The following is a 16,334-nucleotide window of genomic DNA, read 5'->3' on the forward strand; positions in this document are numbered from 1 at the left end:
TGGGTTTTTATCTAGAGAATAAGAGTTGCAAGGGTCTATATCTAAAGAACCCTTATATTTATTAATAGTAGGATAGAGAATGCTAAATTGTAACACATTCAAGAGATCAATGAGATTATGAAAGATTAGGCAAGTCAAACTACACATAAAAGTTTGATCGTCGGATTATGTTTGTAGTCTTATTCTTCTTTTGTTTGATACGGGTGGAAAGAATCAAGATCTCCAAAGTAAGGTCGTCAAACTATGTACTTGAACAGTGTCAACTTTCTAATAACTATAGACGTGTATGTAACATTTTTATCTTTTGAACATTGCAACTTAGGTACATAAATTTAGCTTTCGTAGCATCTCTGTGTTTTAAACAATATGAGCAGTTGAACATTGCCAATCTTCTGATAACTATGAACTAATGTACATAAATCTAACTTTCATAGTATCTCTATCTTTTAAGCAATGAGTAGTTGAGCACTGCCAAGCTTTTGATAATTATGAGTCCACCTTCTATAACATCTGTTTTCATTATGTATGTATTTTCAAAAAAATTTAAACACACAACATCGCACAGACACTTATAACTTGTAATACAAGAAAGATCAACACCAGAAAATAAATTCGACAAAAATTGTCCGTTAATTTCATTTCTAATCAATTCCCAGTTTTCTCTTCTTTTCACTAATACATGTATCAGCTGTGCTTGTATACAAATTATACATAAAACATAAAAATTTCACTTGGTTCTTCCATTTCTCCCACCTTTTCTGCTAACAGCTTCGCAGAGTCTGCATGGTAATGTGTCGAGGCTCAATGCGCGGGTTTTGACGTAATTCGCCATTACCCCGCATCTTCGCCACGCATGGTACTCGGCATACGCAACTGGGTCGTTGGCGAGGGACTTCACGTAAGACGCCAATTCCTCCAAGCTCTTAAATTTAGTGCCATCGATTATCGAATGGGGAGGAACAAAGTCCCAGACATTAGGGGCACCAAAGTAGATTGGAACTGAACCGGAATCTAGGGCATAAAATAGCTTCTCCGTCACGTAACTCTCTGTCATTGTGTTTTCGATAGCAAGAACAAACTTATAGTGAGACATGGCACAATGCAAATGGTCCCACCATTTCTGGGTGGCCGTATCACCGGCACAATCGGGGTAGAAAGAAAGGGCCATGTCCAAGCCACCGACGTTGTTCAAGCACTTGCCGAATGAATGGTGAGGTAGTAAGCTGAGAAGCTTATGGGCAAGAATATTTCTTTGAGACAGACAGCGTGATGATGACCAATAAACAAGTGTATCCTTCAAAGAATTCCAGATAAAGTCATACAACTAGCGGTATATATTTGAAAATGTACATCATGCGACAGAGATGAACAGAAATAAGCAAAACAGTATGCAAAGAACACAGAAAGAACAAGAAGCCAAGTACTTACATTGTTTTTATAGGGAGACACGTGATAATTTCGACCATTGTGAAAGAGTGCACCGGCATAGGTGGATTGCACATCATCTTTGGCGTGATAACTTATAAATATATCCTCAACACCAGATCGCTTCCTGCCAGCCTCAAGATCCATGTACACGCGAAGTGGATCTCCACTGTGTCTCTAACAAAACCAAAAAAAGTATTAAGGCAATGAAGTAGACCTAGAAAACGACATACCAAGACAATGTACATAGATAATGCGCAAGATAAGGCTGTAGCAAGATTACTGCCCATGTTAGCTTTCTAACCCGGTACAAAATAAACAGAACAAGGAGTACTAATGAAATAAAAAATGAAATAAAACAAAGAGGACCACAAATATAATGCCAGAAAAGTAAGAAAAAGAAGTCCAAAACCAAAGTTAAAAAAAAGAACGAAATATGAACTAAATAAAAAGGTCATATAAACTAAAAGCTTATTTATCAAAACTCCCCCGGAACATACCCCCGACTTATCACTTTACCCCCTGCTTTTGAACCTTAATCACTTTTCCCCCCTGAACTTTCACTTTGTGTCTCACATTACCAGAGTTTGTCAACTCCTTCCATTTACTGTTAACATTTGATTACTAGATTCTCGATATGTCGGAAATATGTCATCCATATTATTGACATCATGATTATGTCGATATCATGGAGCAAGTTAATTGTACAGACTGAGTATTCTGGAATAGGGAATGAAATCCAGGGGAAAAGTGATATGGTTGCAAAAGAAAGGGCGAAAGTGATACAGTCGTGATACTTCATGAGGCATTTTGATAATTAAACCTACATTAACGTAAAATGATGCATACCTATCTCTAAAAAATAAAACTTTTCTTACACAACAAATTAATAAATATTCACCTTTTTTAATTAATTTTCTCCAAACTTCCTTTTAATCTTTCCTTTCTGTAAATTTATATTTCCACAATCTAGCATGTGATAAAATAAAATAACGCAAAAAGTGTATTTTTCTATAGAAATAAGTGAATTCTCTACAGGTACAGAAAGTGAAAACTTATCCGAAAATATCTAAAATCTCATTTGGCCTAACTTGTCCTGCCCATAAGAAGCCTGGAGGGTGAGCTTCAATGGGCCAAGTGATTATTTTTTGTATCTCCTAGTCAAGCAGAGTCATTTTACACGCTAAAGAATTTCATATTTATCTTAAAGTATAAATCACACTGTATCATAGTACATTATCCCTTTATATTTAGAATAACTTCATCACATGGGACTGCCACACGCACCTAAATCATTTTGCTGGTTTATGTTGTCCCCACACATTCACCTCTCCCAGACCCTGCGTAAAGCGGGAGCCTTGTGCACTGGGTACGACCTTTTTTTTTATGTTGTCCCCACACAGCACTTTTAACTTCAAAACATGAGATCGCCACCTACACCTAAACCGCTTTACTGCCTTACGTCCCCAGAATTTCTTCACTGCCTTACATCCCTATATTACATTGTCTTTTTATATTTATGTTAACTTCATAATATGGGGCCACTACGTGCACCTAAATCGCCTCACAGGGTGAGACTTCCACTTACGCCTAAATCACTTCACTGCTTTACGTCCCCACATGGCACTTTTATCCCCTCAAATAACACATCAGTGAAGTTCTCATGCTTCATAAATAATCTCAAAGTCCATACATCCATATATCAATCTGGATAAACCCCAAAACATTTCAATAGACTTGTCTAACTTCAAAAATAGTGATATTGTATAAACACAAAATCCATGGAAAATGTCACGGTTTTCATACTTGTAGCAAGATAGATAAATTTTATAACACTATCATATAAACCCCTTACCTTGAAGTTGGGCCCTAAGCTGATAGTAACTCATTCCATCTTGAACAATAAAAAAAAAAAGAAAAAGAAACTACTGCATTTCTTAAACACTGAATGACTTACCGACTATGAGGAAGAAAAACTACAAGCCTCACCTTCAGTTTTGATGCAGAAGCCAGGTTGAAAAGGACAAGAAATAAGGGTCTCTCAAGTTTCTTATGCAATAAATGCAGTTTACAAAATGTATACGTAGATTCATTGTCTTTGAGTCTCCATATGTAACAAGATTAATGTACTTGGTCCCATAGATTATGTCATTAAAACTCCGAAGTGTATTTTCCAGATGGAACAGTGAATAACATCAACTTAATTTAAAATGACCACAAAGATTGTCCAAAACTGAACTCTACCCTCAAGTGAAGTGATCAAACCCCACCCATCACATAAGTTTCGAAGATCCTCTCATTCAGCTCTACCAAATAACCCTCAAGATTACCGTCACATCTCACTCTACAATGACACGCATCAAAGTAAGAGAACCAAATGTAGATCCCAAATTAACTTTGCTTTACTCAACAGTTTGCTCCATAATATCAAAGCACAGTAACTATTAAAGGTCCAAATATCTTCCAAACTCATTATATACGTTCAGAGAAATGCTTAGCATAGTAACATCTCAATCATTCAGGCTACATGCATGAGCATCCCCTTGCAGGTCCCCCCATCAATGGGTAATTGAAATTGATTGTTTGCGCAGATGTGTTTGGCAGGACGCAGGAGCATAGTGAGATGAAAACATCAAAGAATTGATGAAAAGAAATTCTAAGATGGCAAGCACTAGCTCCTGAGGTAAAAGAGAGATCAGAAAGGCAACCCTTCAGTTTCATAGACTATAAAATACACAAAAATTTCCATCCTACCGGACATTTTTACCCCTTCAACTTTTACGAATATGACTTGTATTTCCTATCAGAAAAGAAAAAAAAAGTATCCACTTCCAGCTTTGAGGAACTTATTTCATTCTTTGATTTTTAGAGAACATATTTATCATTTATATGACTTGTATGCTTGAAATGCAACGTAGAGGCTTTTACTTCTCTTTATTCCAGCAATAAACTCGCCACAGTTAGAACCTCATTAGCTAGATCATTACCTCAAGCGCAAAATATAATTTTACTTCTTGTACTTCTCTTTATAGAAACCCATGCATTGTGCATATTGTGTACTAGTTTCATTATATATTTGAGACATTAATTTTCCTAGAGTAGGAGCATTTTATGGTAAATCAGCAGATTGCCACAATGAAGATACAAAGAACTGCAACTGAACAAAAAGACTTCTTAGAACATCACCCATCTAGTCTGGTCCAAGCATGCTACACTAAGAACACCTGGTAGTGCAGTAACCTTTTTCATATGAAAATGGTTGGGGCTGTAATTCCAATACGAGTTACATGCTGTACAAACACAGAAAACAGGAGAAAATTCTCTAGTTCCACTCTAGTTTCACAAGCGCACTCTTCAATCTATCATTAAGGTAGGTTCTCACAGGTCCTAGCTTTCTATTGTATGAAGAATCCCTCATCTTCAGGAGGAAAGTAAGAGGAGAAGCCTACTTATCCTAGTGAATTAACAACGAAAACATTGGTAAAGCGCTTGCAGAACTCAAACTCCTATTGCATCTACCAACCAATAAAAAATCCTATTGTAAAGTTGCAAGACACTAGAGTGACATTATAAACTGTTGCCACAAGTACTCAAGGGAATTTACATAATGCTACTGCAAGTATGTAATGGGAGTGCAAAGTGCTAACGCAAGGCAGTAACCATAGAGGTCTAGCTCCTTTCCCTATCTTGTAGTAGTAAGCCTCGTGCACTTTCCAAGTAAAAGAATCAAGTAGCTCTTAAATACGAGTTAATCATGTAAAAGCATGGACCAGAAGAAACTGGATACATATATAGCTCTTGACCTGCATTGAATATAGTCTTTTACTACTCCCTCCCATAACCTCAACACAGAAAAAGTGGGGAAGCGGAGTCTTCTTCCTACTGTGGTGGATAAAAAATGGAACGGAATGTAGTCAAGCGACTGCACCAGTTCAATCTCTTCGCATTGTACTTTTAAGGTATTTTCCCTTTAATTTCCAGTGTTCTCCCCCGAAATGTTTGCAGAAAGAAAAAAAAAGAAAAAAGCTCAAAGAAGCAACTTTCCTAAGGAAAGTAAAAATTGGGGCATAATTTCGGACTCACGAGGAAAAATTCCTAGATCTGCCACTGTCTGCTATATTTCCGTTTATCATTCCAAATGCTCGCCCTATAAATGTGTTCTAAAATTAAAAAGAAAATTCTTGGAGATTTAACCACATTCTATCAATAAATCATGATCCGAAGAAACCAAGCTATAATGTAAAAACACACATATACATACATACATATATACATATAATACGAATTAATTGAAATCAATGAAAGTTACAACATTTAGAAAGAAAATGGAGTACCTGAAGGGGAGGTGTAGTAGTCTCAAACAGCAAAGCATCAGGCTTGTCAGCAAGAACAGGAGATTTAGTCCACAAACAGCTCAACCCACACGAGCATGAATACAAACTATCCAAATTATCAGGAATCCAAGTCCACCCTTTCACCAGCACGCTAACATGCTCCGATTTCGCCTCCCCACACTCCGATTCGCCGCGAATTTGTTGCAGAGAAGAAGACTTGTTCTGCAACATCTGCAGCTTGTGCTTCTCTCTGAAACGAGAGCAACCCACTTGGGCATCCCACTTCCTGAAGGCGCCGATCAAGTTGGTAAAGGGGTCGGGTGTGAACTTGGTCGGATCGTTGATGGGTTTGATTGAGGTTGATAGAAAAGGGAATTCGAGGAAGCTGCAGAAGAAAACGAGCAAGAGTGCGCCGCTCATCATGAAGGCGATGCTGAAGGAGTTGAAGGGCTTTAATTGCATACTGAGTTGGTCCCGATCGGCGGCGATTTTAGCAGTTGCTCTCTCCCTCCCTCCCTCCCTCCCTCTCTCTCTCTCTCTCTATCCCCGGAAAGAGAGGCAGATGAGACGGTCCATCTGGTGCATGAGGCGTCTTGACCAGCACAGTCTCTTTTTTCTCCCCGTTTTTAAATTATTTTCCAGTTTAGTAACCAAGACCGGGTGGTGAGCGTTTACCGAACATATAAAAATATATAGTAAATTACCGTTTAATCCCTAAACAAATTAACTATTAGTTCAGTTTAAGACTTAAGTTGACGGCTTGAACTATTTTTTTTTTTAGTAAATTAACCCCTAACCTATTTGAAATCAGCCAACTAAAACCTCTTACTATCAACTGCGATAAATTTCGTCCACTTTGTCATTTAATACTGACACAACTTTACACTCAAGAGTGAATCGTGTGCTGGTCACGTGCCAATATTTGACAGCAAAGTAGATAAAATTTCATCGAATTTTATGGTGAATGGTTAAACGAAAGGCTAATTTCAAATAATTTAGGAGTTTACTTTACCAAAAAAAAGGGTAATAGTTCAAGAGGTCAAACGAAAGTTTACAAAAAAATATATGACAAAGAGAAAATAATTTTCTTATACAAATAATATTCGACACTAAATTAAAGGAATGTAGATTCGTAGTTAGGTGTAGAGATGTGAAAAAAAAAATTATGGATGAATTTGCCAATTTAGATTTTGAATTATCATTTGAGTGAAAATTAGGTACTTAACTTATTTTTTTGATAAAGTCCCTAAATTCATAAAAAAAAATGCTAATTTCATCCCTATTATTGTTTTCAAAGTTATTCTATCTAATTTTTCATCAACTCAAGTCACAACACATTTTGAAGGGTAATACCATCATTTTCTTGTCCTTAAGTAAGTTTTTTTTTTTTTTTTTTTTTGGGAAAAAGATATGGTAGTTACTTATAAGAGTCGATCATGGCATTGCATTATCCTCCACAAGTAAGTCGGTGACAATACTTGGGGGAGTCACATTCCATATACAGTCTTGTTGCACCGAAAGACCAATTCATGCAAGGCAATGGGCAATCGAGTTTGCTTGACGTTGAGTGTGGGTAATTTTACCTTCAGTAATTGAATAGAGAAGCACCTTGATATCTTCCACAATTTGGCCAATCGACAACAAATTTAGAGAAAGATCGCACGATGCCTCGACAATTTGAAGTGAATCGCATTCAAATAACATATATTGAAATCCCCAGTCAACTGCCCAAGACAAACTTGCCCTTAAGGCCATCGCTTCTGCTTGGAGATGAGAGAAAACATCGTCTTCCCCACCACATTTAGCTGCCACAAAATTCCCTATTCCGTCACGAACAATGGCACCAAAGCCTGCCATATTGCGTTCCCCGTTCCAAGCCCCATCAATGTTCAGTTTGAGGCGTCCTGATGGTGGAGCAATCTGTTAGAATATGAGCATGAGTATGAATCGGTAAACTTGGTTGTAGGATTAGAGATTGAATATGAAGTCTTGTTGAGAATGGATTTGTAAATCCATGTCGTAACTGGACTGCTATTTGGAATGAATTGGTATTCCATATGGATTTTAATAGGGGAATCCTTATAGAATTTGGTTAAGATTGTATAGTATATATATGGTGGCATTTGCTCTCGCAGTGTGAACTCAATACAAGACTAAGACCTATTATTAGTTGAGAACCTTGAACACTGAAGAGAGGAGAAGGTGCACTGCAACATTGTTACAGAAATCAGATATGGCAACCGGTTCAAGTTCATCTACAGGTACGGTTTTCTCTATACATTGGTTTAATGAACATTGATTTGTGTTTTGATAACAGTAGCTCATATAACTTGTTATTGGTTTATGTTTAATTCTAACACAATCCACTTGGAAAAACTGGCACCTGAGCCGCAAGACCTGGCGCCGAAGTTCTAACAAACGCATGCCACCACTATGTAGCTCGAGTTACACAAACATCAGGAGGGTCGGTCCTATCATTCCATAGTTTGCCGCTCCTTGCTCCCCACAAAGACCTACAAATCATGAGGAAAAGATCAAAAATTTTCTTTGGAACTAACCTCGCAACATCATCCATCCACAACAGGAAGTTAGGATGTTGGGTATTCCTCAATAAAGGTCCAAGACTTGAAGCCAACCAAGCACATTTTGCAAAAGGGCCTTCTTCCATAAGGACACATCCCAAATACGTAGTTATATGCTGCTTTGCCAGGATTGCTCGGGCAGGTATGAAATCATTGATGAGTCTCCATAAACATACCTGCACTTGTAGCAGAACCCGAAGCCATAGCCGCAAACTTTCAGTGTACCTTCTCTTCTCTCGCAGGTTATCAAGAGCTCGACTTATAAATAGGATTAAGTCTAGAATATCAACATTCACCTGTGAGAAGAGAGGCCACTATATATATACATATAATCTTTACCATAACTGATTAGGATTCCCTATCAAAATCCATGTAGGAAACAAATCTTGTCTCCTTGTTCTGATCTTCATGCTGTACAGAATCCCTCTTCATAAGGGATTAGCATTCCTTTTATTATCAAGACTTTTCTATCCAATTGAACACATATAGCCGGTCCTAAAACTCCTCTATCTCATACTCATATTCTTACATTCTCCCACTTGAGTATGAGAACAGTTTTAAGTACTCAGCCAAGTCAATTATGTGCAGATAGAAGTGATCACTAGTCTTGTTAATAAAATTTCAATCACAACCAGCTATCATACATCTCAAAATGCAGAACGCTTGTAACTGTATTACCACAATAAAGCAAACAGGTTTTCAAGAGTTACAGACATTCAATTTGTATGCTCAACGTTGTGAACTTGATCAATATCAGTAATAAGCAAAATAATTTGCTCCCACTATTTCAAATCATTGTCAGCAAGATGTAAAACAAATCTTTGCTTCAAAACAATGCATGAATCAACAATTCATCACTAAATGCTTTAAACGGAGAAACCATTATTAAAGCAACAAATGAATTATATCAAACTTTATTTTGTTCGAAACAATAGATCATCATAACTGATCTCAATTCGATAAAATAAACAAAACAAACTAACAAACATAATACTATCCAGCCATAAGATTTTAAATTTGAAATTTGAAACCTGTCTATATCACCACACCAGCTCTCTGAACTTCACAGCAGCGAATAAACAGTCATAATAAGACTAACGAATTACTCCCACTGATCAAAGGATTCAAGTATTCCCATCCGAGAGACATGCGTTTTAAATACTCCAATCGGCAATGCTTTAGTCAAAGGATCCGCAATCATTACATTTGTGCTTAAGTGCTCCACCTGAATTGCTCATTCTCTAACCTTTTCTCGGACCTTAAGGAATTTTACATCCATCAGTCTTGAAGCTGAAGTTCTCTTATTGTTCTTGCTAAAAAATACTGCAGAATTGTTATCACAATACATCATGATAGGCCTTTGCACAGAATTTACAACTTTCAAATCTGTCACAAAGTTTTTCAACCATACAGCTTGTTTCATTCCTTCAAAACAAGCTATAAATTCTGCCTCCATTGTCGATGTTGCGATGATAGTCTGTTTTGCACTTTTCCAGGAGACTGCACCACCACTTAGCATAAAGATATAACCTCCAGTAGATTTTCTATCATCTACATCACCGGCTAAATCAGAATCAGTGTAGCCAACTAACTCCAATAGCTCATTCCTGCCATAAACCAACATATAATTCTTGGTTCTTTGCAAGTACCTCAAAACTTTCTTTGCTGCTACCCAATGTGCCTCTCCTGGATTTGCTTGAAACCTGCCCAACATTCCAACTATAAAAGCTATGTCCGGTCTAGTGCAGATAGTTGTATACATCAAACTTCCCACCAATGAAGCATAAGGCTTATTCTTCATTTTATCTATCTCCATAGGCGTCTTGGGACATTGAGCCTTTGAGAATCTGTCTCCCTTGTTGACTGGTACTTCACCATTACTGCAGCTTGACATATTGAACCTCATGAGTACCCTTTCTATGTATCCCTTTTGTGATAAACCGAGTAAATTCCTTGATCTATCTCGAACAATTTCAATACCAAGTACATAGTGTGCTTCACCAAGGTCCTTCATTTCAAAATTCTTACTGAGCATGGTCTTAGTGTCTTTGAGCAGCTTCATATTAGAACTGGCAAGAAGGATGTCATCGACATACAACACTAAAAATATAAAATTAGTGCCTGAAAATTTAACATAGATGCAATCATCTAATTTGTTTTCCACAAAACCTTGCCTTGTAACTACTTGATCAAACTTTAAGAACCATTGTCTTGATGCCTGTTTAAGCCCGTAGATTGACTTGTTAAGTTTACAAACCATGTCTTCTTTCCCCTTTTCAACAAATCCAGGAGGTTGCTTCATATAAATGTCTTCGGCCAGCTCACCATTAAGAAAGGCAGTTTTAACATCCATTTGATGCAGTTCCAGATTGAAATGAGCAACAAGTGCCATTATGACCCTCATAGAATCTTTGGAAGAGACGGGAGAAAAGGTGTCATTGTAATCCACCCCTTCCCTCTGAGTGAATCCCTTGGCAACTAACCTTGCCTTGTACCTTTCAATATTGCCGTGAGCATCTCTTTTGGTCTTATAAACCCATTTACACCCAATAGCCTTGAATTGAGGATTGGAATCCACTAATGTCCATACTTCGTTTTTGGACATCGACTCCAATTCCTCCTTCATTGCACTGTGCCATAAGGATTGTTGAGAACTATTCATGGCCTGAGAATAAGTGAGAGGGTCATCCACATCGCCAAAATCAAACTCATGCTCCTGCAAATAAACATAGTCATTTGACATTGTGGTTTTTCTGATTCTTGAAGATTGTCTCAATGGTAATGTCGGATCATGGAGAACTTCAGTGCTCGGATTCATTGGTGCATCATTAGTTGGAGTTGGATCCCCTTGTTGCTGTGGTTGGGACCCAAGATCAATTTCCATTCTGTCAATATTTTTTGGACAGTCTAATTGTTCTTCCTCCAATTCAATCATGGAAGTAGGAGTGATCAACATTTCTTTGTAAGAATTACTGCAAAAAAACTTCTCATTTTGATCAATCTCTTCAAAAATGAAACTGCCCTGTGATAAGTCTGCAATATCTTGATCTTCAAAGAACCTGGCATTATGAGTTTCATGAATCCTGGTGTGAGCTTGAGGACAATAAAACTTGAAGCCTTTAGATTTCTCTGAGTAGCCAATGAAGTAGCATGATTCTGTCCTTGAGTCCAATTTCTTCTCATTTGGATTGTAAATTCTAGCCTCAGCTTTACATCCCCAAACATGGAAATGACTAAAACTGGGCTTCCTGCCATTCCAGATTTCAAAAGGTGTTGATGAAACCGCTTTGCTCGGAACTCTGTTCAGTATATAAGTGGCTGTCTTCAATGCTTCACCCCATAGGAATCCTGGTAACTTTGATCTTGTCATCATGCTTCGTACCATTCCAATCAGAGTTCGATTCCTCCTTTCTGAAACTCCGTTTTGCTGTGGTGTTCCTGGTGTAGTGTATTGAGCAACAATGCCTTGTTGTTCAAGATAAAGCGCAAACGGACCCTTGTGTTGTCCAGCCTCACTGTACCTGCCAAAATACTCTCATCCTCTATCCGATCTAACAATCTTAATGGTCTTGCCTAACTGTTTTTCTACCTCAGTTTTATAAACCTTGAAATAATCTAGGACATATGATTTCTCACTGATTAAATAAGTGTAACAAAACCTTGAAAAATCATCAATAAAGTTGACAAAATAAGAATTACCGCAAATAGTTTTGGTTGGAAAAGGACCGCAGATGTCAGTGTGTATAATCTCTAGCAAATTCTGACTCCTTTTGGCATCTAACTTTCTAGAATTAGTCATCTTCCCTTTTGCACAATCAACACACTCAATTGCAGTAGCAAGATTTAATTCAGGGATCAACTGAGCTTTGGACAGTTTTAAAACTCTTTCTTTGGATATGTGGCCTAACCTCTTGTGCCAAAGGAGGAAAGAATCATCACTGCAGTGCATCCTCTTAGTGCTGATGTTTAAAACATGTTGATTTGGGGACTCCAAAGTACAATTTAGACACCACAGATTGTCACTCAAATATGCAGTTCCCAAAACACAATCTAGGTGGTTCTTTTCAAAAAATTTTAAACTTTCATCATCACCTAGAAAGGCAAAACCATCTTTGACAATTCTTGAAGCAGAGATCAGATTTCTCCTCATTTTAGGCACATAAAGCACATCCTTTAGTTTTAGTATAAAACCAGAAGACAATTTTAAACACACCATACCTATAGCTTCTACCGCAACTTTAGTACCTTCTCCCACAAAGACATTATAATTTTTAAAACCAGTTTGTTTTGATTTCACAAAACCCTCCAAAGAATTTGAAATGTGAACTGAGCAACCGGTATCAAACCACCAAGAATTCACAGGGATTTCAATCAAATTAGACTCAACACAGACATTGACATTTTCTACACCCTTACTTTTAAGATAGTCCTGAAAAACTTGACAATCTTTTCTTAAGTGTCCTTTAGTTTTGCAGAAAAAACATCTGAGTTTGGCAATATTTTTAGTTTTGACCATAAGATTGCTAGATCCCTTAATAGAGTCTTTTACTTTGGCAGATGCAGTAGACTTAAAAGAGGTTACCTTGGTATTGTTGTTCTTACCAGAGTGTCCAGATAATGATTTGAATGATTTCTTCCCCTTGTCTGGTTGCACAAAATTCACCGTTTCAGTTTCTTTCCCTCTTTCTTGCTTGTCTAGCCTCTTCTTGAACGCACTGTGCAATTAGCTCATCAACATCCCAGTTCTTGTCTTGAGTGTTGTAAGACACCTTTAACTGACTATATTTGTTTGGAAGAGCTTGAAGGATCATGAAAACTAACTGTTTTTCACCAATATTAACATCTAAAGAATTTAATTTCTCAGCTGCATCAGTCATTTTCAAGATATGGTCTCTGATTGACCCTATGCCATCAATCTTGTATGTGGTCAGCATTGCCATATAGTGACTGATTTCTGCCTTTTGAGATTCTTTGAACTTTCTTTCAATTGCTTGTAAATACTCAATAGCTAGTTCATGCTTCTTGATTCCACCGCGAACAGTATCAGTCATAGCACTTTCAAGTATAGAAAGTGCCACTTTGTTTGCTCTGACCCATCTATCTGCATCAGCTTTCTCAGCCCTTGTACTTTGATCAGTCAGAATCGGCTTGGGAGTTTCAAGGGCTATGTCAAAGTCATTGAGTGTCAATAAGAGCCCAATCTCACGTCTCCATTTCTTGTAGTTGCTTCCCCCTGTGAGAACAGGAATGTTTGCCAAGTTCATAGTCCGGAACGATATTGCAGATGATGAACCTGCAATGAAATCACAATTTGAACTTATTAGTTCCTGATTTCATCTCAACATCACCTTGCACATTATGACTATAATCATAGACCCATATATATAGTCTTAATCAACAATCTGTTGATAAGCATACATAGAGTGGAATGATTAAGCAAGAACTTGAAAAACGATCCGCTGATTTCTGCCATATATCCTTAGACACCAAATGGTTTAATGGTGTCTCATACATGTAAAAGGCATTTTGAAAGTGATCAAAGAAAGCACCGAATGGTTAATAAGGTCTGTATCTCTACTTTAAAAGATCAAAATACATCTGCATATGACTTACGTTTGCAGTCGATGAACTGGGAAAGTAAACACATTCATCTTTACATTTTACCAAAAGATTCAAAGCAATTAACAACATACCTTTTAATCTTTATAACTCAAATTCACGAATCGGGCAGCGGAAGCGATTTAGAATTTGAAAATAGAAGATTTGAGTTTTGGAAAGGAAAAACCCAGATCGATGTTTATGGAAGAAAGCATTGCTTTCTTCAATCTGGAAAACCTTCACTCGATAATAACTTAATGGTTCCTTTGACGGTTCATTATTACCAACGCTTCTTTTATTTCCTCCAGAACCGGACTTCGATTCTTCGTAAGAGTTAAAAAAAAAAAAAAAAAATTTTTATTTTTTATTTTTTATAGTAACATACAAAATTTCTCCTTTACTGATCGAATTCATGTTGATATGTCTTGTGGCTCTGATACCACATGTAAGACCCTTAATCATAATCACCAAGACCAAAACATGAACTACAACTTAGAGAGAAATATTCAACTTATGTATCTGAGAAACACAGGAAGAAGAACATACCTGCACTTGTAGCAGAACCCGAAGCCATAGCCGCAAACTTTCAGTGTACCTTCTCTTCTCTCGCAGGTTATCAAGAGCTCGACTTATAAATAGGATTAAGTCTAGAATATCAACATTCACCTGTGAGAAGAGAGACCACTATATATAAACATATAATCTTTACCATAACTGATTAGGATTCCCTATCAAAATCCATGTAGGAAACAAATCTTGTCTCCTTGTTCTGATCTTCATGCTGTACAGAATCCCTCTTCATAAGGGATTAGCATTCCTTTTATTATCAAGACTTTTCTATCCAATTGAACACATATAGCCGGTCCTAAAACTCCTCTATCTCATACTCATATTCTTACAGGGTATTCCTCAATAAAGGTCCAAGACTTGAAGCCAACCAAGCACATTTTGCAAAAGGGCCTTCTTCCATAAGGACACATCCCAAATACGTAGTTATATGCCGCTTTGCCAGGATTGCTCGGGCAGGTATGAAATCATTGATGAGTCTCCATAAACATACTTGAACTTTTGGTGGGACATTTGCATTCCACAACCTGGACCATAACTTGTTTGATACCATCTGTGCTGATGATGAGGCTCCAAGGTTAGTTGGCTGCAACCAGTTTAATGTTGCATATTGATTGCGAATCTAATTTCTAATTTATCCAACAAAGTTAACTCTGTACATTTTTTTTTTCTGACAAAAATAAGTCATTAAACTCATTGAAGACTGATTTTTTTGAGAAAAAAAAAATATTTAGAGATCTAATTTTCACTAAAGTAATAATTCAGGAACTAAATCGACACACAGATTACTAAAGCCATATTTGATAGAGAAAAAAAATAACTTGATGTTAGATTATTTGTCATCTTCAATGCATTTCCTTTTAATATTTGCTTACAACAAATGAAGAAAACGATATGACATGGGATACGAGGACGATATTGAAACTCAGATGCAGTGGAAGAGTACACTATTCAAGTCAATTTGAATAAATTTATGTCTGCATAATGATGTACATCATTAGAGCTAACTAAGGATCGTTTTTCTTTCTTTTTGAGAGAGAGATAAAGCAAACAAATTTGGTAGATATTTTCTTTCTTTGCAGATGACGCTTTATGCAGACAATAATCCTATATATGCATCTTGGTGTAGGTTCAATCTCTACTGATCTTTCTAACAACTAACAATTTAACCTACTAACGCATATCGTCTGTAGAAAAGAAAAAAAAAAAAGAAAAAAACCATTTTTATTAAGATGGATATTTCTTTGACTTCACTACATTGCAGCAAACAAAAATTATTGCAGAAATGTAGGCATGGTACAAGTATGTTTTTGTGCATTTTTTTTTCCCACAATGTCTAATAGAGCCAGTACTTGCAACTTCTATCTTGATACAAGTTTCGATCATTTTCATCTAAGTTTCCAAATATTCATTTGCAATGAAGGCAACACTAACGGCACTATGTAGAGAATTGGTTCCATCTTTCTCCCTCTCATCATCTTCTTCCAACGAATGGTATTCAGCTTTTAACTAAATGATCGTGCCATGAGTAGAACTGATGTATAGCGTGCCTTTGCTCTTTGTACCAAGACGGGTGCTCGAGAGTGAAAGTGTTTTTCGCGGACGTGCCATCATTGGATGTTGCCAACACGCAAGAAACATTAGGATTAGTTTCTTGTGTTTGTGTCTATTTATTCAAGTTCTAATCAAATGATTGTGTCATGAGTGTGATGCTAGTTTAGTCAATGTTCATTCATATGCCTTGGATATCAAAGACTTCGTAACCTATGTCATACCAGTATTTCATTCACTTTGAAATGTAACGGTGATACATTAGAGCATTTTCTAT

The 16,334-nt window shown here is 37.0% G+C and overlaps 2 protein-coding genes across 2 annotated transcripts; both read right to left on the reverse strand.

The window, feature by feature from the left end:
- Positions 1-607: 607 nt before the first annotated feature.
- On the reverse strand, positions 608-6,417 carry LOC103425331 (alpha-(1,4)-fucosyltransferase-like). The gene is made up of 3 exons (XM_008363411.4): positions 5,760-6,417; positions 1,429-1,602; positions 608-1,294 (listed from the first exon to the last, which is right to left on the reverse strand). The coding sequence occupies exons 1-3, from the start codon at positions 6,219-6,221 to the stop codon at positions 728-730; spliced, it is 1,203 nt and encodes a 400-aa protein (XP_008361633.2). The 5' UTR covers positions 6,222-6,417; the 3' UTR covers positions 608-727.
- Positions 6,418-7,286: 869 nt separating this feature from the next.
- On the reverse strand, positions 7,287-8,545 carry LOC108172241 (uncharacterized). Its single transcript, XM_017329563.1, has 3 exons — positions 8,518-8,545; positions 7,938-8,032; positions 7,287-7,679 (listed from the first exon to the last, which is right to left on the reverse strand). The coding sequence occupies exons 1-3, from the start codon at positions 8,543-8,545 to the stop codon at positions 7,287-7,289; spliced, it is 516 nt and encodes a 171-aa protein (XP_017185052.1).
- Positions 8,546-16,334: the final 7,789 nt, after the last annotated feature.

The sequence above is a fragment of the Malus domestica genome, chromosome 15 (genome assembly GCF_042453785.1).
Source record: "Malus domestica chromosome 15, GDT2T_hap1".
NCBI lineage: Eukaryota > Viridiplantae > Streptophyta > Magnoliopsida > Rosales > Rosaceae > Malus > Malus domestica.